Source organism: Athene noctua, chromosome 7 (genome assembly GCF_965140245.1).
Source record: "Athene noctua chromosome 7, bAthNoc1.hap1.1, whole genome shotgun sequence".
NCBI lineage: Eukaryota > Metazoa > Chordata > Aves > Strigiformes > Strigidae > Athene > Athene noctua.
This window is the reverse complement of record NC_134043.1, coordinates 16727129-16752103: the sequence shown is the minus strand read 5'-3', so window position 1 is coordinate 16752103 and position 24975 is coordinate 16727129. Positions and strand designations below refer to the sequence as shown.

The window sequence follows — 24975 nt, the reverse complement described above, 5'->3', positions numbered from 1 at the left end:
ATCCTGCTCCCCCACTCATCAACTTAAGCAGTCAACATCAGCAGAGAATAGTCACAAATGCTTCATAATATATTCACTATTAAAAGTGGATATTTTTTTTAATTTACTAAAAGTTTTGAAGTTATAAAACATAAGCAGACTACTAGCTTTTAACTATCATTTCTGCTTAAAGAAACAAAGAACATCACACTGTCATTGGGACATTTTTATCTGCTACTGTTATAAAACACCCATCACTGCTACAATTGAAAGAGGTTAAATAAAAAAATACAGTATTTATCTTGAATTTTAAATGTATTTTATTCATTTGACAGCACTTCCTATACTGTTATCTGAATAGTTCTGCCCTTTGTTATTTGTGTGGGATTGAAACAGCAAAGACAAAAAAAAATTAGTAACAAAACACATCTATACAATTGCAAAAAATAAAACATATTTGCTTAGCTCCATTTTTAAAAAGTAGACTATTTCATACTGTTTCTGGGGCCTTTAGTCTTCCAAGGAATTTAATCCGCTCAGAAAGAAGCTGAAGGTTATAAAAGAAGTATTCTGCACACCACTACTTCAGACTGAATCTGTTACAGAATTTAAACAGCAAAGCTAATAGACACTTGAACACTAAACCTTCCTTTAATAGTTTCATCTCCACAATTGTAGAATATCTAGAGCAGTTGCTTATCTAGAAAAAAAGAAGTGTTATGAAAGTATTCATGTTATCAGTACAACTGATGATTTGAGAACAGAATAGAGGTAGCAGCACTACTCACTACAGAACTGAGGTATGGTCCTCCACAGAATACAGTTTAGGAAGCTGTAGTGCCTTCCAAGTTCCACCTGGTGGTATTATTATTATTCCTATCACTGGCAAAAGTAAGTCTTTTTAGAATATGGGAAGACAAAAAACCTCACATAAGTCTCTGTTCCTTCAGCTTAGAGAGCTTACATTCTAGGATCACAGCTAGGCTTCAAAGTTTAAAACTAAATGATTTAAGAGTACAAGGTATTATCTTTGGTTTGTCTTCAGGGTATACATAAAAAAGTCATACCTTGAATAGTATCATCTTTCTGAACCTCTGTCTCGTCATCATCATTCAAGCAGTAAACAGTTTCTTTTTGCACATCATCTTTTCTGAGGGTTTTAGCATCGACAACTGTCCACATTTTCTTCACCTTCTCTTCTGTGATCTGTACATCAGAATTCAAAGAAAAGGAACATTTAACATTTCAGTGGGATCCAAAGCGCTTAGCAGAACATGCAAAAACTTCTTAGACCAAGTGCTGCATTATTTTGCCCATAAGGCACAAATAATGACAGCCCCTAATATGCATCTCTGCTACCCCACTGCTTTCATCACACTGTTTCATCTGTATGAGACCTAACACATGAACTATGTCATACTGAGCACATACTTGGTTATTCATTAAAGCCATGGGCTAAGTCATTCGTGGAAGTCTTTTAGTCACAGGATAACATGTAAACCTGCTTGCTATGTATTTTACTTCCTCCTACATAAATGCTTTTTACAAAGTGTTAAGATACATATTAAAGATACAAGAAGAGTCAATGCTCATTCAGCCTGATTGCCCAAGTTTAGTATCAGGCTTACTACACTACAGCATAAAAATACCCTATATTACTGCAACTTTCCTAAAAGGCATAAAAAGATCCCAGTTGCATTACAGGACTGGTAGGGGAAAGAAGAAATAAATTATCTGCAATGAGTGAATGTTTCCCAACTATAGGGAAAGAAAAATCCTTTATTTTCTCTCTATTTTTCATACTTAGTGAATGAGAAGAAAAATGGAGAACTGGGCAGAAAACAGAAAAGACAGAATAGATTACGTCAGTAGATACCACAAGTCTATTCCTAGCTCTGATCCAACTGCCAGATGACCTCAGGCTAGTCACTTGGTTCATGTTCCTTACTCTCCCAAGCTTAATTTATTTTGTGTGTAAACACCTTTGGGAGAGGACTCTTACTGCATATTTGTACAGGTTGGGCACAATATCCTAATAAGAAATAAAAAGAGGAATAAGTATAAATAAAAAGCTGGCAGTAGAGAATTCTTTCAAGGCTAGTATGCCTATATCTCAGACATCAGATATACTTCAACTTCATAATACATCTTCATGAAACCTTGCAATATTGGCCAGACTCTTAGTCTTGGGTTCAAATAATAAACCAATTAATCTCCACCTCACCAGATCCACCAGTGCTAACACTATATAGTTACCTATTAATTATTCAATAACTGGAATTTTGCACATTTTCTGTGTTTATATACACCTACTTCTTCCCAGCACCGTGTGAAGGACCCATATAAACTGTAAGGGAAATAGACTGTGCACAAGCTCTGCCAAAGAGTATAAAGTAAACAAGCTGAAATTACACCTTTTCTTCTAAGTCTGAAACAACAGATGCAGTTTGAAACAATAGCCGGTAAAACATTTACACCCACCATTTTACATACACATGTGTATAATTCCCCTCATGCCTAAGGCTTAAGAAATATATATTGTCTCATTGAGCTGTAGACATATCACTGATGTCAAATGGAAAGATTCACATAATCACAGCATTCTTAATCAGGTTCGTCAACTTCAATACCATTAAGTGTCACAGCGTAGATAGCAATTACTTCTATTTCCGTACATCATGAATTTTAGTTCTTCAACATATGTGTACAATATGGTGAAGTTAAAGTTGCTGTGGAAACCACAGTTTTAGATGTACTGGCTTCTACGCACATAAAATCTCTACCATAATTGTTTTGGATGTTGTTTTATCTTTTATTTCCTTAGCTTTAAGGAAGAAACATGCAGCTGCACCTAACTTGCTGCCAAAATACACTAAAACATAGATTTTATCAACTTACTGATTTGTAGGCCACAATCCTTATAGACAAATTAGAACCAATAGTGAGCTGGCAGGGCCAAGCCATAGGTCTTCTTTCTATTTTCTTAAACATTGAAAGACGCTCCAGGCTCTCTCTAAATGAAGGAATGAAGAAAACAGAAATTAACTCTGGCAAACTCTGATAAAATATTATAGACAATATACTCTGTTCAAGGACATGCAGGAGTCCAATTGTTTCATCTTAGACTGCATAAAGCATCAGAAAAACTGTATGAATAATCTTGTCATTAACCATTGTCAGTAAGGAGAATGAAAAAAGAGGTGGTACACTAGATTATTCCCATCTCGAGCTTTTTTGATGGTTTGACATTAGGGTTTAAAGACATTATGTTAGGTCTTGTGATGAAACTATGCAACTGCTTATTAAGTGTTTTACATTCATCTGTGCTCACCCAATTAGGGCATGTAGTTAGCTGAACAACCCAAATTAGAAAAGGCTCTCTAAGTGGTAAAATGTTTTCTGCAGTGGAGGTGGTGTAATAAAAAATCCAGTTTCAATTAACAGGATTTTGTTTCTGTGGTAATTAACTTCTGACACTTTTCTTTTTTTAATAGAGTACTAATGAACTTATTCTTTTCAGGGCACTCTGCTAGAGTAAAACAAGTTACTTTGAATATTTCTAGCCTAAACAGCATATATAGGAAGTTCATAAAACACATAAAAAAAGAAACTGTAATGATATTATACTAAAAATTGTTAACTTAGTTGCACAACTTTAAGCAATGGAGTCCAAAAATTACAGATTTACAGTAAAAGTAATTTATACTATATTATTGTGAAGCCAAATAAGCTCATGCCCCAGAACATATTTCCGCCAATACAAACTGTATCAGTTACTTTGCTTTAAAATTCCAATGCAGAGAAAGCACTTGGAAATTTTTTTTATTGCCTGATGAAGATAAAATAGATAGAGTTTTTCACGTGACCATAAAACCCAAAATCTACCTCTCTCTTGATTAAACCGCTTGTCTGGCAGAAATTAAGATCAACTCCTAAAAACATCAGTACAGAATTCGACTTGGTATTCTACTTTTCATGTTTCCTAGGATGAGCAGGTTTTTTTTTAAAAAAAATTTCTAACAGAAGCACAATGAAAGGACAAACTGCATTGGGATTTTTATAATGAGATAAACATTGCATTTACTTTTTTGATTTTTTTTTTCCTTGGGGAAAGGAAGGGAAGGAAGAAAATTTTTTTTCTAGCAATAGAGACATCAATATAGGCTTTTTAAAAAGATCCGGTTACTACATCATTAAAAGTACTATAACACATACATTCAAGGATGAATGTGAAAATTAAATACCTGTGTTAAATGCCTAAAAACGTCATTTAAGATCAATTAACTCTATCCTTTAATTTCTTAGCTTTATAGAAAAAAAATGCTCCACTATCAAAGAAGATTCAAACAACAAAACCCGAGTAAAGGCACATTTCAACTTGTATTTTAAAATCACATCTCTTCTCCTCTGCTCTCCAATCCCTTCCCACAAAACCCAGAGGCAGAAGTACCTCCTGCCCGATAGCCTGAATATCAAACCCTAAAAAAAACATAACAAAATTTTCTCATTTACTTTCCTGTTGTGACTAATTTATTTTCACAAGAGTTGGAATACTTTTACCAGCAGGAATAATGAATATAGGAAAACTGAGTGTATCTGAGTTGGTGAATTATCATGACAGATTTACAAGGCTGACTTCTTAAGTCTTGATAAGCAACTTAACTGCATCTAAAACCTCACATATTCTTAAACAATTTAAACAACTAAAGCTTTAAGCTATTAGCCAAATGCCTATTTATCCAATGATTTTTTTATTTCCCCTGAAAGCATGGCACAAAGACAGCTTATACAGTAGCAAGAGCTTGCAATAAGAAGGGGCCAAGCCACATAGCAGCTTCATGCATATGGATTATCCTAAAGGATAAACAGGCCCAGAAAATACTGCTTTTCTGTACAGTCTTTCGATGCAGTGACAAAGCCTGGGTTTTTTTCTACAGTCTCAGACTGCTCTGTTGACTAGTATGGAATACATACACATTGATATATGTTTCTCCTCTAATTCATACTAATGATCAAATAACAGTTTAACAGGCTGCTGAGGTGCAAAGCACATCAGTTGGGCAGGGTGAGGGAAGGAAACCCTACAAATAAAATGATGAATAACAACATGCAAATCTACAGGTAACCACCCTCACCTAAAAATTACCCTTGATAATCACATTAAAACTATAATCTACTAAGCTTCCTGAAAAACACCTAGTCTAAAAGATCACACTTCATAGTTGTAGAACAGAACTACTAAGACAGTAATATCAGACTTCTATAATGCAACAGAATTGCATTTTGCTTGTTTCCCAACTGAGACAACACCCATGTGGAAGAGTCTTGGATATATCATTAGCTACAGTTTTTCAGAGACATGCATATATTTTTATTATTTCACTGCGGAAATGAAGTGAAAAAACATCTTTCAACTCTTGTGTTAGGAATGCTGCTAAAAAAGTATATTATTTGGCACAATGGCACATTTGTCTGTGATTAAAGAGCAGGATTCAACAAACAACATTACCCAAAACATTTGTGGGACTTCGATAAACTAGTGAGCTAAAAGAAGTCTGTGATCGAGGAACAAAGGCTACCATTAAATGCAAATGTGCTGCCTGAACAGTGTCACAAATTCCAACTCTTCCCAAAAGATGCTTCTGAAATCTCACTTATAGAAACATTCCCTCCAAAATCCACCCACACTAAAGATGGATGAACACTGATTTTCTTCTTTAAATACAGATATAGAAAATTAATCTTCCACGAAATCTCTTAAGCTCTTCTACCTGTTCCAAAAGCCACTGAAGAACCTGTTTGAAAGGGACTGAGTGTTCAATGTTATAAAATTCACTGACTTCAGTGAAACTGGAAGCCAAGTGACCAATCACTTAATTCTTTTCATCCTTTGGGGAAGAAATCAGAAAGTAAATTTACGGTATGATAAAGAAGATTAGCTAAGTTTACCTGAAAGTATAAATTTCTTCCAGCCCTCCTTCTTCATCCAAAGTATGCATCAGTTTCCTCACCACATCAATGCCTTCCTTCTGTTGCTCAGTTAAACACTTCCTTGGAAAAGAGTTTCTGTTCATATGAGAATGTACACTAGCACCTGTATCTTCAATTCCATCATCAACATTCACTGGAAATGGCAGACTAAGAACACAAGCACAAGTAGTTAGTTTGACTTTCTTCTTAATTAACTAAAAACAAAACAAAAATTGTATCAGGATCAACAATTTCTAACTAACTGCAGTCAGACGCACAACGAGCGACATGGCTTACAAAACACATGAAGCAGTATTTCGGGTCTACTTGGCATTGGTAACATCTTGACCAGAGTGCTGCACCATTTCTGGGCATCATACATCAAGAAAGATGTCCACATACAGAAAGGAATTAGTGAGTAAAGACAATGGTGATTAGAAAACAAGACCTATGAAAAAAGATCGAACATGACAAAGCCTGTAGAGAAGGGAGTCAGAGGGCAAGACAGCCTTAAATATAAAAGGCTGTTGCAGAAAGGAAGGGAACAATCAGTTCTTCATATTCAACCTGCACTCAAATCACATCATGGAGTCAGGTCAGATATTCAAAAACGTAATAAAGGCATTTCAAACCATAATCTCTAAAAGCAACTGCCTGAGGAGATAGAAGAGCGTCCATCACTGGGAATCTTTATAAAAAGATTAGACAAACACTGTTCAGCAATGACATACATACAACTGACCTAGTCTAAAGTAGAGGATAGCTCTAGATGACTTGTTAAAGGCCATTCCAGGCCTGTGATTCTGTCTCAGCTCCAAATGCCAGCAAATGAGACTTCCTCTGCAGTGGGGCTATTAGGTATATCTGGAATAAATGTTATTCTTTGAAATTTTAATAGCTTACAACACTAGGTGAATTTCTGACTGAAGATGATACATTTTCCTTCACTTCAAGAATCAGATTTAAAAATTTAGCCAGGGGTTATAGATAAAATGATTTTGCTGCTCTTCGAAATATAACAGAGTTAAGTAAGTATAATAACCACAGAAAAGAGATGTGTAAGATCCTCTACTCTGTGCCCTGACAATGCCTGCAGATTTTTCAAAACTTTCATCTGATCCAATTTTGAATGAACCATGATACCTTTTACCACATTTCCACAAAGTAAAAGGATTTTAGCATTGTATTATGTTTTCAAAAAGCAGCCTAGAGATCTATACCTTACTTTCACCTCATTAGTCCTCACTAAACTTATACATGGAGCAACATATAATAAGCAGAGTTAACAATATGCACAACAATATCACATACAGCAGAATTAAAGATCAAACTTCAGCAAAGTGTTTGGTACCTTTTTAGAAAGCAGCATCCACTGACAAAAAGAGAAACTGTATTTTAAAGCTGTTACAAGAGCAAAAAGCTTCAAACCTCTGATACATAAAAGTTAAATTACTTTCATTATACAGTGCTTAGAGACTCCTGTGATGAGAACTGTGTAATACCCAAAGCTACACAGTGCTCAGCATGTGCTTGGCACTTGATAGTTGGTTTTCATCCCTGTTATCTGCCACAACCTAATCAATAAACAGGGCATAAGAGATGGAAGCATGGGTTATAACAAAAGGACAAGGTTTAGCAAGAATTTTTTTTTAAACCACTACACTGAGTACTTTGTATTTGTACATGTATTTCTCAAAGCGTTGTTTGCTCATGTGCCTGGGACACGGGGTGTAAATCTGCAGCTAAGGCTATAACAGCAACTTTTCCCTAGTGCTTCTAATAGCCATGGGGCTTTTCCTTCGCTGTGTTACAGACAAAGAAAATGTAAAGATGTATCAGAAATCTCACGGAATAAACCAGCAACATTAACTTGTGGTGGTAGCATCTGTGCTAGTCTGCACAGCAAACTACAGGTATGGAGACAAGGTAGCAGGGGCTAAATACCAAGTCTTTGAAAGATGTACTCTAGCTGGCAGCATGCACATGGTGCTGTGTCTCCACTGCCAACAACAGCTCAAGTAAGCTAGAAGGGGCAGGTCAGGGCATGTTGCAAGCGTACCTTCTTTTGCTGTGTAGACAGAACTTGAGAGTAGCCTGACATTTTTATATTCAGCCTCTGCCAAGCACAGGCTTCCTACCTAAACCCTCTGTTATCTTGCTGGTGGGTCTGCAAATGGCTTTAACGAATTTATTAAGTTCACAACATTGCTCCTTACAGAATGCTGGATCTAAGTGAAAGTAAATATTAAAATGGTCAGAAGTAGAACTCTGGCTTTCACTTTCTCCTGTGAAATTACCTCTTATAAACAGCAAACATTAACATTTACACAAAGTTTTGCTTTTAAATAAACTCCCTACTAGAAGGCCTATAGCCTCCTATGTTACCATCATGTGCAACAACTAATACAGATCTCAGCACCACCACTGATGCTTCACATCAATGCCTATACTAAGACAGCCAAGGGACCCCTGTCATAACACTTAAGACATTGCTTCCATTTTTCACTTCCATTTTCCAAGCCCATCACTGTGAGTCTTCTCTCCAGACTTGCTTTCCTACTGACACCAGAATCAGGCTATAAATATCTGCAACACTACCTTATTATTTCTTCCCAGTAACTCCCTTACCTAAAAGAATCTAAGCTGTTGCTGTGACAAAACCACTGGTTCTGAGGCTACTTCTGGCTCATTGTTTCCCACTTCTCTGCTTATATGGATCTTCAGTCTTCCATTTTGGACTCTGGTTCTAAGCTGTAAACTTAACTGGAGAAGAAGCCATCATCTTGACATGTATTTGCACATCATTTAATCAAGGGAACTTGATTCATAACTTGCATCCAGGGCATGTGTAACTGATAGAAGTACTTACAACCATCATATTACATGCTGGTACACTTCTATAGAAACAATACACCAACAGATTACCAACTCCAAGTTCATTATTAAGAAAGAATAATAATTTCCCTTTAAAAAAATGGCTTAGTGTGTAAAGCCACTTCCATACTTACAAAAACTGAAGTGAAATTCCTGTTTTCTTCAAGTTAGCAATGATAATTTCCAGCTGATCCTCACTGAGAGGACTATTAAGGTCTGTAAACACTTCAATGTGTCTCTTCTCATACTTCTTTCCTCTTAAAATACAAGAAGAACATTTACATATATCAGAAATATTATCTATAAGGCCTTTTTCTAATTCTTTCCCCACAAAACTGAAGCTTTACCAAAGTAATATACTTGTAAAAAAACCCAAAGCAAACAAGCCTACTTGGTAGAAGTTGTTCTATCATTGGTCATATTATTTATGGTAAGTTTCTATCTTTATATGATTCCCTCTACTCACTCCTACCTCCTAAAATTGAGGGCTCTAGCCCTGTGACTGTATAGATCACTAACAACATCTAAATGAATGGAATTGTGCCAATTTCCACCAATGTAGATTAAATGCTAATAAAATACGTTACGTTGTTTATTGATTATACTGGATATTTCCTTTGCAGCTTTAAGTCTGTACTTGTGAAAATGCAAAACGTGTTTTAAATTACTGTGGCTGGTGGGGGTTCCATTTTAGTAAGCTAATTCAGTAGATTCATTAGATAAGATGGACTTTCAAGCCTACTTAAAATGCTAAGAAGCAGTAACAATAAACATCAGAAAGTTCTGCCAGCAACAGAACAAAATACAGTTAAACCAATACAGTTTTTATCTGGATATTCAAGAATAAAGGTGATACTATTTTCTCAACTGAAGGTAAACTCCTTATCAAAGGGTTTGGTGCATACAAGCCACTACCCACAAAATAACAAATGCAGTTGCTCCATAGGTATTCAAGGTTATACTGCCATGAATTCACTGATTTTAATTCACAACTCAGTTTTAACAGCTTTCCATGACAATTAGACTTTATTCATAAAAATACAAATTGCATCACTAAGTCTAGTCTTCCACATTCACAGTTAGATCATATAATCTTTTTACCAGCATGTACAAACTCTGTTTTGAGAGGAAGTAAGGTCATCTTCCTTTCCCTAGACCATCGGTTCACTGAGTGTTAGGAACAGTCACATTTCCAGTCTAAGTACATTCACTGACAACTTTGTAACACTTATGACATTTTCTTTAACAGTGTTTTTTGCTACTGCACCTTTATCACCCACAGCCTGCTTATTTACAAACAGCCACCTTACCTCCAACAGTCTTTAATTTATTAGGCTGAACAAACTCACCTTTCTAGTTTTGTTTTCTTTTTTTCTTTGTGAGATATGTCATCACTCTTATAAATCTGGTAGCCTTTGGTAGCCCTTTCCTATGCATTTTAACATCTGAATTAATGTTTTTGAAAATAGATCACAAGAAACATGACACAAAATGAAGTCTTTGTGCCTTGTATAACAGCATGAATATTTTCATGGATATCCTGCAAAGCTCCCAGTTGCACTAGAAAGCTCTTAGATTGTCTGGAGAAGCTATATGTCTCCTGGGAATTCTTCAAGGACAGACTTCCATAGTGTTGTTTTGTGGTTTGGGTTTTTTTTAAAAAACCATTTTCCACATATACACAATACCGTAAATGTAATACTGACAAGAAATCAGATCATCTCCAAAGTGCAAGGTCAGAATTCTGTAATAGGCTTTGGGTTACATACTCACATTGTTTCCTTCTGAAGCAGGTCCATACACACAATAATTGCATCCAGAACTAAGCAAATTTAAGAAAAATCTCATTTAGAATATGAATCATGTCACAAAAGTTGTTTTCCTAGGAAACAAACTTGTTTTCACCCCCTCCCAAACACTGACAAGCATGCATTTTAGTTAACAGGCAATTTTCTGAGACAAGTACTCTTCAAATATCTGCTGTGCAAGAGGATCCTATATAACTTGTCTGCTTTGTGATCTTATCTCTTCCCCATTTATCGGATGGAACAGTAAAAAGACTGCTTTGGGGCTCAATCTTTTAACTGTCAATGAGGAGACTCAAGTCGAATGAAAAAGCAATCTAATCTTCACAATATTACTTTAAGTCCACACACAAAATTTACTTGTACATTCAACACATATCATCTTCTTAGGCACGTTTTCCTTCAAAACATCTGCATCTGGCTATCTCTTGATAGTTTCTTCTTCATCACCATTTTCACTGGGAACATATTTTTATCACTGCACACAAACCTGCCCACCCATCGAAGAAGGAACATAACTGCTTCTAATATACAGCTGACTGGATGCACACTTCTCTGAAACAGCTCTGACAGTCTGAATAGAGCTCACAACCATCATTTTATGACCAGAAAGAGAGAAGATAACACAGGAAGTTGAATATGTAAATGAAACACAGAAAGGGACACTATATAGTTCGCCTTCTTTTAAAACTATTCACCTTATGCAACTAACAACAGAATATGTTCAAATATGAACAACATTCAAACCAGCAAGTGACATTCGGCAATATGAATATAGAAATCAATCTGATAAACTTCTATTCTTCTTTGCCTGGCTTCTGGTACTTCTGCTGACATATTTTGTAAATAATATTTTTATTAGATGAAAAAGCATAAACAAAGCTCTGCAACACTATTTTTAAAAACACATGCTTTATTTGAGGCCAAAAAATATACTATTGCTATCTTTGTTCTCTTTAATTAACAGAACACTTCATAAAAGCAATGATTCCCTAAGGCAAAGATTCCACCTGCTAGCCTAAAAGAATGTCAAAAAGTAGCTGATCTGCTTTTGAACAAATTTACAACCACACATCAGCTGAACTCTGGTAGTTAAAACTTCAGAGGCAAATATGAGCCCATTTCACAACACTGACTTCTTAGTCTCCTATATAGCTGAATCAGTTCAAGAAATGCTCTACAATGAAAGGATACAGTCTGCTTGTTCAGAGTCTGGTTTAATCACATCTTGAATGTCTTCCAGCAGATCAAAATCTGGTAGCATTAGTGACCTATGTACAGTAATGTTTTGGTACTGATCCCCACTGGCAAGGTCATTCCTAGTACCATTAGTGCCAAACAAAACTACAGCGACCTCATCTTTACTCTCAGCAAAAACCTGGAAATAGAGAAAATACAAAGTAGGTATAAAACCACAGGTAGACTCATAGACAGCTATGTTAGCTGACTCCAGCAAGTTGAACTAATTTTGAAACAATGTCGAATACAGGGGATTTACTTTTTCTTATTTTTTCGGTGCTATCCTACCAAACATAATCGTACAAAGTTCACTAATTTAGATATAATTGAACTAACATATTGACATGAGGATATCTGGGATAAAACAAGTAAAACTGGCTGACTCAGTCCTTGAAATGAGTCTCCAGTGTGGTAGAATTTCAAAATGTTGAAACATTTTAAATAAAGAGAAAAGTACTTGTTTTCACTAAAAGTTTCTATTGCCTTGAAGAGTGACCACTCCAAAAGCCACATCTCATCCACAAAAGTACAGCTGAAACAAAGTGCACTATTATTCCTGCTTAAAAAAAGACTTCTTACTCATTTCTCATTTACTTCAGTTATTAGTAAATGAGGAAAATATTTCACAGATGGTTTTGCTTCCTCTCCCTTTTTAACAGTTTTTTTATCCCATGTAAAGTCACACATACCTGTCGCTGCACAAACTTTGTCATAATCTTCTTGGCTTGTTCGAGTGAAGACTCCTCACCAGGGGCAGAACTGCTCATTGTGAAGCCTACATCCAGGCACAGCACTATGGCTGCCTACAAAGGAAAGACAGTACTGAATACTGACAGCCAGTGATGTCAAGGGCAGTAAGAAAAGCTTCTGTAGGTATGTTGGTGATAAAAGGTAGACTAAGGAAAATATGGGCCCTCTCCAGAAGAAAACAGGAGACCTGGTTACCCAGGGCATGGGAAAGGCTGAGATACTCAACAACTTTTTTGCCTCAGTCTTCACTGGCAAGTGCTCCAGCCACACCACCCAAGTCACACAAGGCAAAGGCGGGAACTGGGAGAATGAAGAACCACCAACTGTAGATCAGGTTTGAGACCATCTAAGGAACCTGAAAGTGCACAAGTCCATGGGACCTGATGAGATGCATCCACAGGTCCCAAGGGAACTAATGGATGAAGTATCTAAGCTACTATCCATTGTTCCTTGAGAAGTCATGGCAATCCAGTGAAGTTCCCGTTGACTGGAAAAGGGAAAACTTAAACCCCATTTTTAAAAAGGGAAAAAAGAAAGACCTAGGGAACTACAGGCCAGTCAGTTTCACCTCTGTGCACAGCAAGATCATGGAATGGATTCTCCTGGAAGCTATGCTAGGGCACAGGGGAAATGAGGAGGCGATTAGTGACAGCCAACATGCCCTCACTAAAGGCAAATAGGGCCTGAGAAATTTGGTGGCCTTCTATGATAGGGTTACAGCGTTAGTGGATAAGATTAGAGCAACTGTCATCATCTATTTGGACACATGCAAAGCATTTGACACTGTCCCGTACAACATCCTTGCCTCTAAATTGGAGAGACATGGATTTAACAGATGGACCACTACCACTCGGTGGATAAGGAATTGGCTGGATGGTCTCACTCAAAGAGTTGCGGTCAACAGCTTGATGTCCAAGTGAAGAGCAGTGATGAGTGGCGTTCCTCAGGGGTCAGTGTTGGGACTAGTGATGTTTCACATCTTTGTTGGTGACATGGACAGTGGGATTGATGGCACCCTTGGCAAGTTTGCCAGCGACACCAAGCTGTGTGGTGCAGTCAACACACTGGAAGAAAGGGCTGCCATCCAGAGGGACCTGGAGAGGTGGGCCCCTGCAAACCTCATGAAGTTCAACAAGGCCAAGTGTAAGGTCCTCCACATGAGTCAAGGCAATCCCAAGCACAAATACAGGCTAGGCGATGAGTGGATTGAGAGCAGCCCTGCGGAGAAAGACTTGGGGATAAGTAGTGGACGGAAAACTGACTATAAGCCACCAATGTGAGTTCACAGCCCAGAAAGCCAACCGTGTCCTGGGCTACACCAACAAAAGTGTGACCAGCAGGTCAAGGGTGGTGATTCCTCCCCTCTACTCCACTCTCATGAGACCCTACCTGCAGTGCTGTGTCCAGCTCTGGGGCCCCCAGCATCAGAAGGACATGGACCTGCTCAAACAGGTCCAGAGGAGGCCACGAAGATGGTCAGGAGGCTGGAGCACCTCCCCTGTGAGGCCAGCCAGCATTGGGGTCCTTCAGCCTGGAGAGAAGAAGGCTCTGGGGAGGCCTTCCAGTACTTAAAGGGGCTACAGGAAAGGTGGGGAGGGACTCTTTATCAGGGAGTGTAGTGATGGGACAAGGGGTAACAGTTTTAAACTGAAAGAAGTTAGAAATTCTTTACTGTGAGGGTGGTGATACACTGGAACCAGTTGCCCAGAGAGGCTGTGGATGCCCTCTCCCTGGAAGTTTTCAAGACCAGGTTGGACGGGGCTTTGAGCAGCCTGCTCTAGTGGAAGGTGTCCCTGCCCATGGCTGGGGGTTGGAACTAGATGATCTTTAAGGTCCCTTCCAACCCAAACCATTCTACAATTCTGTTCTATGAATAAAAAATACAAAAGGGCCAATATAAGCACAGTTACTCAAAAGGGTACATACAAAACCTAAAAATCAGACTACATCCCTCCTGGTTTCTTTTACAGTAACTGTTAGTATGAGACAATGATGGATGACAGAACCATTAGAACTGCACTGAAATGCGAATCATTTCATCCTGTACCATGTTCCAGACATCTCAGTGGAAAATACAAAAAAATCTTATGTGACACAATAATCTGTTGAGATGGGCAATTTCTATACAACCCTGTGAACATATCAGGGATCTGAGAGCTCTTCCACACCAGGAAATAAACCAGAAATATTCTGGTTGACAATTACAAGCTCAACACAATACACTATATCTTCACAAAACAAGGTGGAGATACAAAGTTGTTCCCCAAACTCTACAGCTACATCCACCCCTCGCAGTAGCTCGTAATAGCTGTAGAGAGCACTCTTTGCTCTAGTGCAAGAATGGTAAGAATGACAGCACTCCTACAGCTTCTAGGGAGAACCAGAACATTATGGTAGCGGAGGACTCTTTGGTATGCAGCTATGCTCTTAATGCCTTAGAAGAATGGATTTCAATTTCAATTTAAGGGCTTAAATCCCAGAAGCTAACATGTGTTTGCATCTCTGAACATCACTTTAACTGATCTATATTTAGCACTGTCCACGTCTTCCCTTTAATCGATATATAAACTAGTATACAAATAAAGTTGCTTCTAGTAATTGCTTTTGTGCAACTCTTGCAAAACTCCTCCAAAGTTCTTTCATAGACTATACTTACTTTGATCAACTTGAGTAATTTTACCATCCAGCTGAATGAAGCTACAAGAGGAATTCAGCAAAATTATGCCCTGCATCTCCAAGGACACTGACAAAGGGCCAGCTCAATTGTATTGTCACTGATTAAACCAAGGTTCTTTAAATATATGTCACAGTCTTGACTGGTGGACTGCCAGTATCATAAATTACACTGCCTGCAAAAAATTATTGCTTGCCAGAACACAGGAAAGGTAGGTACTGCATAGGTTGGAGCCAGTCACCTTATTTCAAAATACAAAATATATCCAATTCTCTAAGTGAAGCTGCCAAAAGGACATAGGCAATAAATCAGAAGACTGTCAAACAACACGAGATGCATAGTCTGCTTTTGCAAAGCAAAAGGGATAAACAGAAAGAAAAGATGTTGGTCTAAGCTCTTTTGCATACAGCCGTGCAAATAACTCCGAGTACCTTTTTTTAAACATCAAACAGAACTTGATTGTTTCTGTCACCCAAATAGATAATTCTTAATATCAAGTTTATAAGAATAACTTGTCCAGATTAGCTGTATAGTGCTCTGTATTAGCAGCTCACAAGCTATTTTCTCATCCTGCTTTTCCCAGAAAATACTGTGCACCTCCCCTGTTATTTTAAGAAACCCTGATTTAACTCCCTACATCCTCCCAGGACAGAACAAGAGGAACAAAGAAAGAAGGCTGAGCAACAGGGCTCCACAAGACGTCCAGCAAGTTACACTAAAGTCTCAGCACTCTATTCCTCAATCTGCCTTCACTGCTGACTTGCCTGGCAGCCAGGAATTAATGCCTCTGAGTCAGCTAGGTCTGCAGAATCTCAGAGTGGAATAGACGCAGTAACTTAGGCTGCACTAGGTTCTCACAAGAGCCTTGTTACTGCTTACCTGCAGCCTGAGGAATTACTCTACCAGCATCAGCAACTGTAGACCCTCGGCTTGTTGCTGTCCTGCCTCAAGACACAAGATGGCTAGCAGCTGAATTAATCCTGCAGTCCAAAACAGGTAAAATGCTTTTCACAGCTGGCAAGATGATAGCAATGAAACCAAACAAGTGCAGGAGTGAAGAGCTGCTTTTTTGCTTAAGAAAAAATGAACAAGCATCAAGTGCTAACACACTCTTCTAGAAGGCAGCAAACTCCAAGCCTCGTGCCTATTCAGATATGTAAAATCCTCTTTCAGGAATAAGGCAGGTCTCTCTTTTGGCAATCCTCCTCTATATGCCTCTTCATCTGTTATTAATGTGTGTGCATCTCACCTCTGAGCATTCAGTACTGCCATTTTCAGGTGCAGTACACTAAGCAACACTTTTAAGGTGCTCAGCATGTGTGATTGTAGGACAACATTGTCACACCTGAGCTAACTATCGGTTTTGCTCAAGTACTAATGAGTGAAAACAGAATAAGCCTATCTTTATCTCTAACCACTCAGTGCTGAAGCTAGTTAGTCATAATAAAGCTGAGAGATACGGCTACAGCAGCACTTTAGCCTGTAGCACAGAAAAAAACTGTGTTTAAAAGATATTACACTGCCCTGTATCAGAAGAGATCTTAACACAGCTTTCACCAACAAGATTCCTTAAACAAATAAACCGCATTTTTAACAGGGCAAAACCATTTCTACTATTATTTTAGAAATAGCAATGGCAAGGACTACTGTGATAGCTACACTGCGCTCAGAACCACAGCTGCCCCCGGGAGGGGAATACTGAACTCCCTCTGAATGAGGCAGCTTCGAGCAGCATCTCGGCGGTCGGCACAGGGAGGAGCCACCCGCTTTCCCAGACGGGTTTTGCAGCCGGGGCTGTTGTGCCGTTTGCTGCTAATACCGGAGTCAGCCTACCGAAGGCACGCCGGGCCGGCTCCGCCCCACGATGACCGACCGGCAGTAAAGCCAATGCCCTCAAGTAGGCAGGAGCGAACCGGCCGTGTTCAGCTCACAGAAACACCGAGACTGGACCGGCGCAGCCCCGAGGCGCCGTCAGAAGCCCCCCACAGCGAGCACGGGGTCGCGCAAACACCCACCGCCACAAGCGGCCGCCCAGGGCCCAGCCCGAAAGAGCGCTCGCGTTACAGGCGGGTAAGGGCGGCTCCGGCCCGCAGGGGAGGGACCCGTGGTCACGGCCCGTGCCCCCTCCCGCGGCCAGGCCCAAGCAGGCAGCGCCCCCCCGTCCCCCCACCCCCGAGGGACATCGCCGCCACACCGGGCCAGGCGGGGGGGTGCCCAGAGGCTGTCGGGATACTGGAAGACCCCCCTCTCGTCCCCCTCACCTTGCCGCTGCGCGCCATCTCGCTCGTTCCGGGACGCGGTGCGCCGCGCTCAGCGCTCCGGCCGGCGACGCGCCCTCTCCGCGCCGCGTCCCCCCGGGAACAGGGCGGCGGCGCCTCGCGTTCCGCGGGGCGGGAGCGAGGCGGCACCGAGGGGGCCCGTCCCGGCACTGCCCCGTCCCCAGGCTCCAGCAGTGGCAAGAGGACGCGTCCCTCCACCCCTGCGGGGGGCGGCGCGGCCCTGTGAGGAGACACGGCCTCGAGCTGGGCGGAGGCTGGTGCGGGGCAGGGGGTGGCTGGGCGGGGTGCGGCCCCGCTGGCTGGGAGGGAAGGGAGGGGTGGGTGCGCTCCTCATCTTTCTCTTGAGGGCATCCCGCCAGCCCCCCTCAAAGCGCCACATCTCACAGGTACAACCGTATCTGCGATTTTGGCCCTAGGGGGAGCTGTGCACAGCCAAGGACAGGCGGGGTTTGGGTGGACTGAGGAGAGGCAGCAGCTGGGCAAGTCTGGGGCCAGAGAGGCCCTCCTGTACTCTCCTGCCTCACCCCACCGGGCCCGCCTGCCCAGGGCTCTCCAGCCTCCTCCCCCGGTGCTCGGGAGTCCCCCAGAATACCTCTGCTGAGGGAGCAGCCATTCCTCTTTGCCACCTGGGCAGGGCTTTGGGCTGGATGGAAGGGTCGTAATAAGCTGCATTCTGCCCCTCTGTCACCAGTGGGGCATGATTTATTAAACATTGGCACCACACTAGATTTCTCCCAATATTAACAACAGAGAGAATTTATCATTCAAATTACATCCAGGCTCTTTGATGAAACTGAACCCTGCTTTATAAGAGAATGCTGTATCACATATATCTTGGCACCTGTTGGATCATCAGTAGAGATGTATAGAGAATGACAAATATTTCATCATATATATTGAGTACTTGTTTCCATTGCCTTCCCTCTATTCTCCGAGAATATCATTACCATTATTCCTTCTATTCTAGTGTATCTCAAAACCCACATTATTATGCATAATTATTCTCAAAACAGACTGCAAAGTGGTGATATTAGCATAGGTACAAAAGAGTAAATCTCACATGAACACTTCAAAAATCTTGCACCAGAAGACTGACCCTGCAAACACAAGTGTTTCCTTTTTATATTAAGTGATGTCTGAAGACAAAAATCCCACTTCCCTCCTTACTACATAGTCATGCTTTGGGAGTATTGGTAACTGAGGGATTCTCTCTTCAAAGAACTTTGCATATCAAAGGAACAGAGCAGCCTGGCAATGTGACAAACGTTTTCTGGGAAACCCATAGACAAAAAAAACCTGTCAGCAACTGCAAGAGAAAGCTGTGTGTTGTCTTCCTAGATTTCTCTAAATAGATTTCAGATTAATCAGCCAAGCAAATCAGGTCTGCTTACTATTATTATTATGGATGTTATATTAGTCATTAAGAGTGCTTGGTACAGACCAAAAGCCCCCCTTAGGCTAGCAATCAGGCAATCCCCCACCCCAACTGATTTCTGACATAGATTGCAGTCTAGGCATAAGACAAGAGACATGCACAAGCACACACACAAATGGGAAGAGCAGAGAAGCCAGAATTGATCAACTTCATCAGCAGGGACTTTTCACACACCAGCAGAAAAGCATTTTTCCAGGCATCATAATCAATGAACAGTTTTTTTTTATGGCAAGGGTTGGCAAGTAAAACCCCAGCCCTGACTGCTGGCACAGAATATTGACGCAAACCCCTTCATAGTTCTCTCCAAATCCTAGATTTGACATAAAAGCTGAATCCCAGGCTTTGGTCCAAACTTTCATAGCTACAATTACATAGTAATTGTACACATTACTTGGAGAAACCTAATTTGGGTATGAACTCGGAACCTCTGCTTTGGGAGGAAGGTTTGTTCCTAATCCAGGTACAGCACAGTACAGTTCCCTTACAGTTCTGAGTAAAACTGAAGGCACACCTAACCATGAAACTCCATCTGTCACCTTCCTACGCAGTAGCTCTCAGTCTAGTATAAATGGGGTCTTACAACACTCAGCAAAATACACAAACAATATACCCAAACATTCCCCCCTTCTCACCTTCATGCTGCCAAATTTCCTCAGAGCTATTTCCACCATTCAAAGGAAAACTGGCTAATCATTTCTGAAACAAACTCTAATCCCCATTTCCTTTTCCTTCACAAGTCTGCACAGAGCTCCCTTATAGGGAATCATCAGATCTGACTAATCAACTCCATCTGCGGGCACAGGGGCTTTGTTATCCTGGTTTATGACTTGACGATCCTTGCTTGTAAACACTTGCCAAAACATGCTTGTGATTATTTGGCTATTTCCATTTTACAGAACATCAGTCTCTGGGTATAAATAATAAATATGTGACCTCTCAGAGGACTTAGGTTCCACAGTGATCAGCTGCAATCTCATTGTCAACAGAGTCAGGCATCAATCCTAGTGAGGTTCTCACTCATTGCTCTGCTTACTCCTTTTTTGGTTACTTTTCTTTCCTCCCCCAAAATTAAGCCTGAATTAAATAAACACACTTTGGGGAAGTATAAGGGGCCTGCCTTGTGTTTAACTTCAATCAATGCCTTTACAAGGCATTAAGGAAAATGGCTTCCCTGTTTTGTTACAGGAAGGAATGTATTACCCAGAGAGTTGCAGCTGGGACCCAGCTGCTTATGGAAGCTCTGAGCAAATGTGAATGGCTTCCATGTAAAAGTAGAAAGATGACTTGGCCTTTCTCCCTTTTGGAGCAATTGCCCACAGGGTAAAACTTTGGATAAATGCCTGGTGGAATAAGGAGTACCGTAGCCATCTGGTATTTAGCCCAATAGTTTTATTGAAATAGATACATGAAGCAGAACTTTCCACAGAAGAATTAACTTTACAGTCATTACCTATTCTTTGCCTAGGTTCATATGTAGAAGGAGACACTAATTTCAAACTGAGGAATTATGAACTGAATTCTCTCCAGAGATAAATGAAGCAGGACAAGGACACTGTGACACCAATCAGCTTTGTATTTCTACCAGTACAAGCTTGGGAGCAAGCTGAAAGATGAAGTAGACAGGAAATTGGCACCCAAAGCAAAGCACAGCTTCAAAGCACATCTGTTAGCATCCTCCTGCACTGGGCTTCATGAGGTGTGCACAGTTTTCTTCTCCCAAGAGGTCCTCCCAAACACCTGGGTGCAAGCACATGCCAAAACTGTGGTGCAGACCAACACTAGTATTTATTATGTCTGTTTAGTGATTCCTGATGGTCCTTCCCAAGAGATGCAAGCCTTAACACAGTGTCTTTGCTTAGTTGTTTCTCTGGAATACACCTGCAGGGAAAAGATGTCAAATACTAGTTTCACTCTCTAAAGCAAAACTGGTCTTTGACTTTGAGGACCAGTTGGAAGTCCACAGGGCTTGTCCTCTAGCCGACTATGACTCATGAACACTTGGCACATTACAAAACTATGTCTTTAATAAACTGAAAAATAATTTTAAAAAATCCTTCTGGGGATTTAACAGCTCCCATCTGTTGGTCTACCTGCTTGTCCATTTTCAGTTTAGTTTATGCAACAGAAGGGAATGAGTCTACTAGGAAACATTAGAAAATTATTGTGGTAGGAGAAAGCTAAATAGGAAGGATTATACCACTATCCAACGTTGCCTGAAAACACAGAAGAAAAACAGTAAGGTGAGGTAATGAGTTATGAGAGTATATTGACTCGGGGTGTCTCCTGCCAGGCACATTCTAGCTCAGGGGCTCCTGACCTGTGGCAAATGGGTGGATCACAGCTGATACACAAACTACTTCAAAGCAGCACACCCATAACTCCTATTCCCACACCACCGCAGAGGAGACGGAATACTTCAGAAATGGCTCCACAAATCCTTCTGCACAGAGCTGTAAGACTGAGGCTCTGTGTTCATAGTCCCTCTTCCAAAAGACAGTTTCGCTGTTGCTTTTCCTCTTTACTGCCCTCTACCGCAGCTGCTGAATTTACAGCGTCCTCTTTCCCTCTGACCAGCCCCATTCTCTTCTCCAGACTATGCAGTTAACACACATCTCACAGGCAGAGTAAACTTCCACTGGCGGTGATACACCAGCAGAGGCCTTATGAAATGCCACAGAGAGGGAAAGCATGAAGTCACAAGCCAACTCTGTTTACAACACTTTTTCTCGATGTGGTATTTACCTTTTTCACACTATCACAGTCCCACTGAGAATCACACACCTCTGTACAATGCACATACTGTCCTGCAGATTTGCTGCCCATCCAGTAGTTCTTCCACCTCCTGTTTGTTATTGCTAATAAACAGAATGGCACATCTAACAAGTTGCATCCTGTTGGTTTTTTCTCTTTCAGACCATTTATGAAATTTGCAACAATCATTTTGTAGTTCTAATCTTCTCAGTCATTGTGCTTGCTATTCTTCTCAGGTTGGTGTCATTTCCAAATACCATAAGCGCATTTTGTCTTCAGCTAAGTCATGGAGGAACAGTGCTCAGCCTGAGATGGCCACACCTGAGAGTAAGCACTAGACATAGCTCTATATATAACATCCTAGCTGTTTTTGCAGCTATCTTATTATGCATCAAAATATGCAACAGCTTCCTAGACTGCTTATGAGAATGTAATTTAAAACATTATTAAAGCCTTATTAAAATCAAGATAAATAATTTCTATCCAAAAAGCCTGTTTCTCTCTCACACACAAAAAAAGATTATTTGACACCACTTACTCTTTAAAAAAACACCTGTTTTTCTTCTTACTTATTTACTGAGCACCTGGTAAATGGTTTAATTATTTCTCATGCTAGTTTCTAGTAACTGGAACATGAATAATATATAACTCTCAGATATCTTTTCACTCCCTCATGCCTTCTTAAAAGTAGATGTTATATTTGTAATCTCACCCATCTTTTCAAAGAAAATCATTAATACTCCTGAGATTGCTTTAGCCAGTTTTACATTTGCTTTGGATGAAATTCACCTGGCTCAGCTGATCTGAAAACACCTCCCCTGTTTAACACACTCTGACTTTTCCCATTTCATCTTGAATCACTTTTTGCTGCTGGTGTTAATTGTGTTGCTGCCTGATTGCAGGTGACCTTTGTAAATGGACAATCTTCCACACAACTGTCAATTATTTAATTAGCTCAAAAGACAGAAGCATATGCTGTGGGGTCCAAAGGTTTCAGCTCAGCTGAAACTCATATAGCTGTTAGGAGGAGTCTGTACAATGGAATTCCATTTTATTTATTTAATGTGTTTTTCTTTAAGAAATAAAGAGGATGTTGAAGTTGTAAAAGGGCAGCTGCTAAACGGGAGGAAATTCTGATATTGACGTTTCTCTTGCAAACTTAACCAAGTACTTTGTGTCTGTATGTTATGATACAGGTTCAACTACAGGAACAGGTACTTTTTTTGTTCCTTAATGTCATAGCCTGTTTCAGTACATATTAGGATAAAATTAAGGCTGTGTACTAAGGGAGTCATGAGATTCTTACCTCACTTATTACAAAAATTTGGAGACCGAGTAAAAGAGGGAATTCTTATGATTATGGTAACTGAATGACATTTTAAGAGATTTTCTGGTTTTGTTTATCAGGTTGCCTGTGTTCTGATTTACAGATCACTTGAACCCAAGTTTCTCACCAGTGGGCACTGGTTATGTGAGTCACATTTTCTTAGTGCTCAGTTTGAGATTCAGTTAGATCTGTGTAAGTGCTGAGCACTCACAGGTGTTCATGAAAGGAGCTTCACTTTCAACACAGAAAATGCCTTATTATGCTAAATGTTCTGGAAATATGAGCTGCAGGACATCTCAGAGGGGTACTGAGACATCGTATACGTTTGTAGCTTTTAAAATCCTTGTGCCTTTGTTCCCATATGTAAATTTATCAGCATTTATGTCACATGCCATTACAGAAAAAGTATTTATGTGAAGTACTTACGTGTTACAGTGGTGTGTCTTATTGAGACATTGCTTTCCATGATCTGTGCAAATGTGTTTTGGCCATACTTTGAAATATAAGGGCAAAACAAAATGCTGGATTGGCTTCTCATTAAATGCTTTCCCATGCCCCACTGTATAAGCCTGGTGTGCCAGGGAAAAAATAGCATGAACTCCTAGGACTGAAAATTGCTTCAGATTGTATCCCTTAAGGAACAGGGAGAGAGGAATTCATTTTATAGAAATCTATTAAAAATTGGCATGATGTAACTTTTTAGTATTTGCCATTGTACTTTCACAGTATGTAGACTTCTCTGCATTTCTAAGGCAGAATAAAAAATACTGCAGTGGGCTTTTTTCCCCTTTTTTTAGTTCAGCCACTGGAGGGCAACACGACCCCAGTCGTCACTAAGAAGGAGGACTTGGAGGAAGCGCTACAGCCTGTAGCAGCCAGCAAGCACCACCAAACTGCAGAGGATTTTCCGCATACAGGTGCGGCAGAAATTAGACAATTAAAAAAAAAAACCCAAACCCACAATATACACTTGAACTTTTTTTGGAAAGTACATTAAAAAATTTCTTCCTACATCTAAAATCTATTAATCCGAGTTTCTGTTTAGGATGATGTTTTCATGAGTTCTAAATCCGTGGATTAGCCAAAGGATTTCTGGAGGAGGTCGTCTGAGGGCCACTCAGCCTGGTATTGTGAGAGGTAAAATATTTCCCACTCCTAAGTAACTGAAAACTTGACATGTTCCTACTCTTGAAATAACTCTGACAGGCTTTTCGGATTAGTTGTTAAATCCATTACAACAGATGATTTCTTTATTACATTTTAGAGGACTATTCAGCAGTGTAGGGTCCCGTTTTCTTTAAAATTAATAGAAGTAGTTTGGCTCAACTGAACTCCAGAGCACCTGGGTTCCTGGAGAGGATCAGAGTTCATGTCAGATACGCTCATTTTGCGGAAGGCAACAGCTGAGCAAAAGAGTATCAAATAGCATTTGAAAAAAATTAAAGCCAGTGTTTTAGGAATAGGTAATAAGTACAAAGTAGATGCCACCTTAGAAACTGGGGAGAAATGCAGACTGTGTTGTAGGACACAGCAAAACAACAACATTTTGCCCGGAAGTCTTGTACTGGCTGCTATTTCGGATTGGGTTATCACAGAAGCAGAATCTCATAAATCTTGTTCTCCACATGGTCTTTGTTTCACAGTCTTTTCCTCTATTTCACATCTCTCCGTGCAGTAAGTCTTTGTTTGCAGCCATTGGTAATCCAGCCGTGTTTTCAGCATCTCTGAAAAGCGCTTTCATGCAGCGGGATTGTTCCGGACAAGCTAGCTGGGATAACTTACTGTGTGAAGGATTTGCTCTGTGGAGGCACAAGGATAAGCCTTTAGTATCCTCCCCCACCAGCATCATGCACGTATGCATACACAGATGCAGTGGCTAATGGTCCAATTTA

The 24975-nt window shown here is 40.2% G+C and overlaps 1 protein-coding gene across 4 annotated transcripts in view; it reads right to left on the bottom strand.

Annotated features, from left to right (window-relative positions):
- The window catches only part of XRCC5 (X-ray repair cross complementing 5), a 53937-nt gene extending 36298 nt beyond the window's left edge, over positions 1-17639 (bottom strand). For 3 of the 4 annotated variants that reach the window (XM_074910538.1, XM_074910541.1, XM_074910539.1), the window contains exons 1-8: positions 17553-17639; positions 12557-12670; positions 11823-12006; positions 10597-10645; positions 8958-9080; positions 5929-6117; positions 2878-2992; positions 1047-1185 (exon numbers count right to left, since the gene is read on the bottom strand). In XM_074910538.1, coding sequence (XP_074766639.1) covers positions 1047-1185; positions 2878-2992; positions 5929-6117; positions 8958-9080; positions 10597-10645; positions 11823-12006; positions 12557-12670; positions 17553-17570 — 931 coding nt within the window. In that variant the 5' untranslated portion in view covers positions 17571-17639. Of the gene's footprint in view, positions 1-1046; positions 1186-2877; positions 2993-5928; positions 6118-8957; positions 9081-10596; positions 10646-11822; positions 12007-12556; positions 12671-16170; positions 16272-17552 lie in introns of all 4 variants that reach the window. The other variant, XM_074910540.1, reaches the window with a different exon arrangement.
- Positions 17640-24975: the final 7336 nt, after the last annotated feature.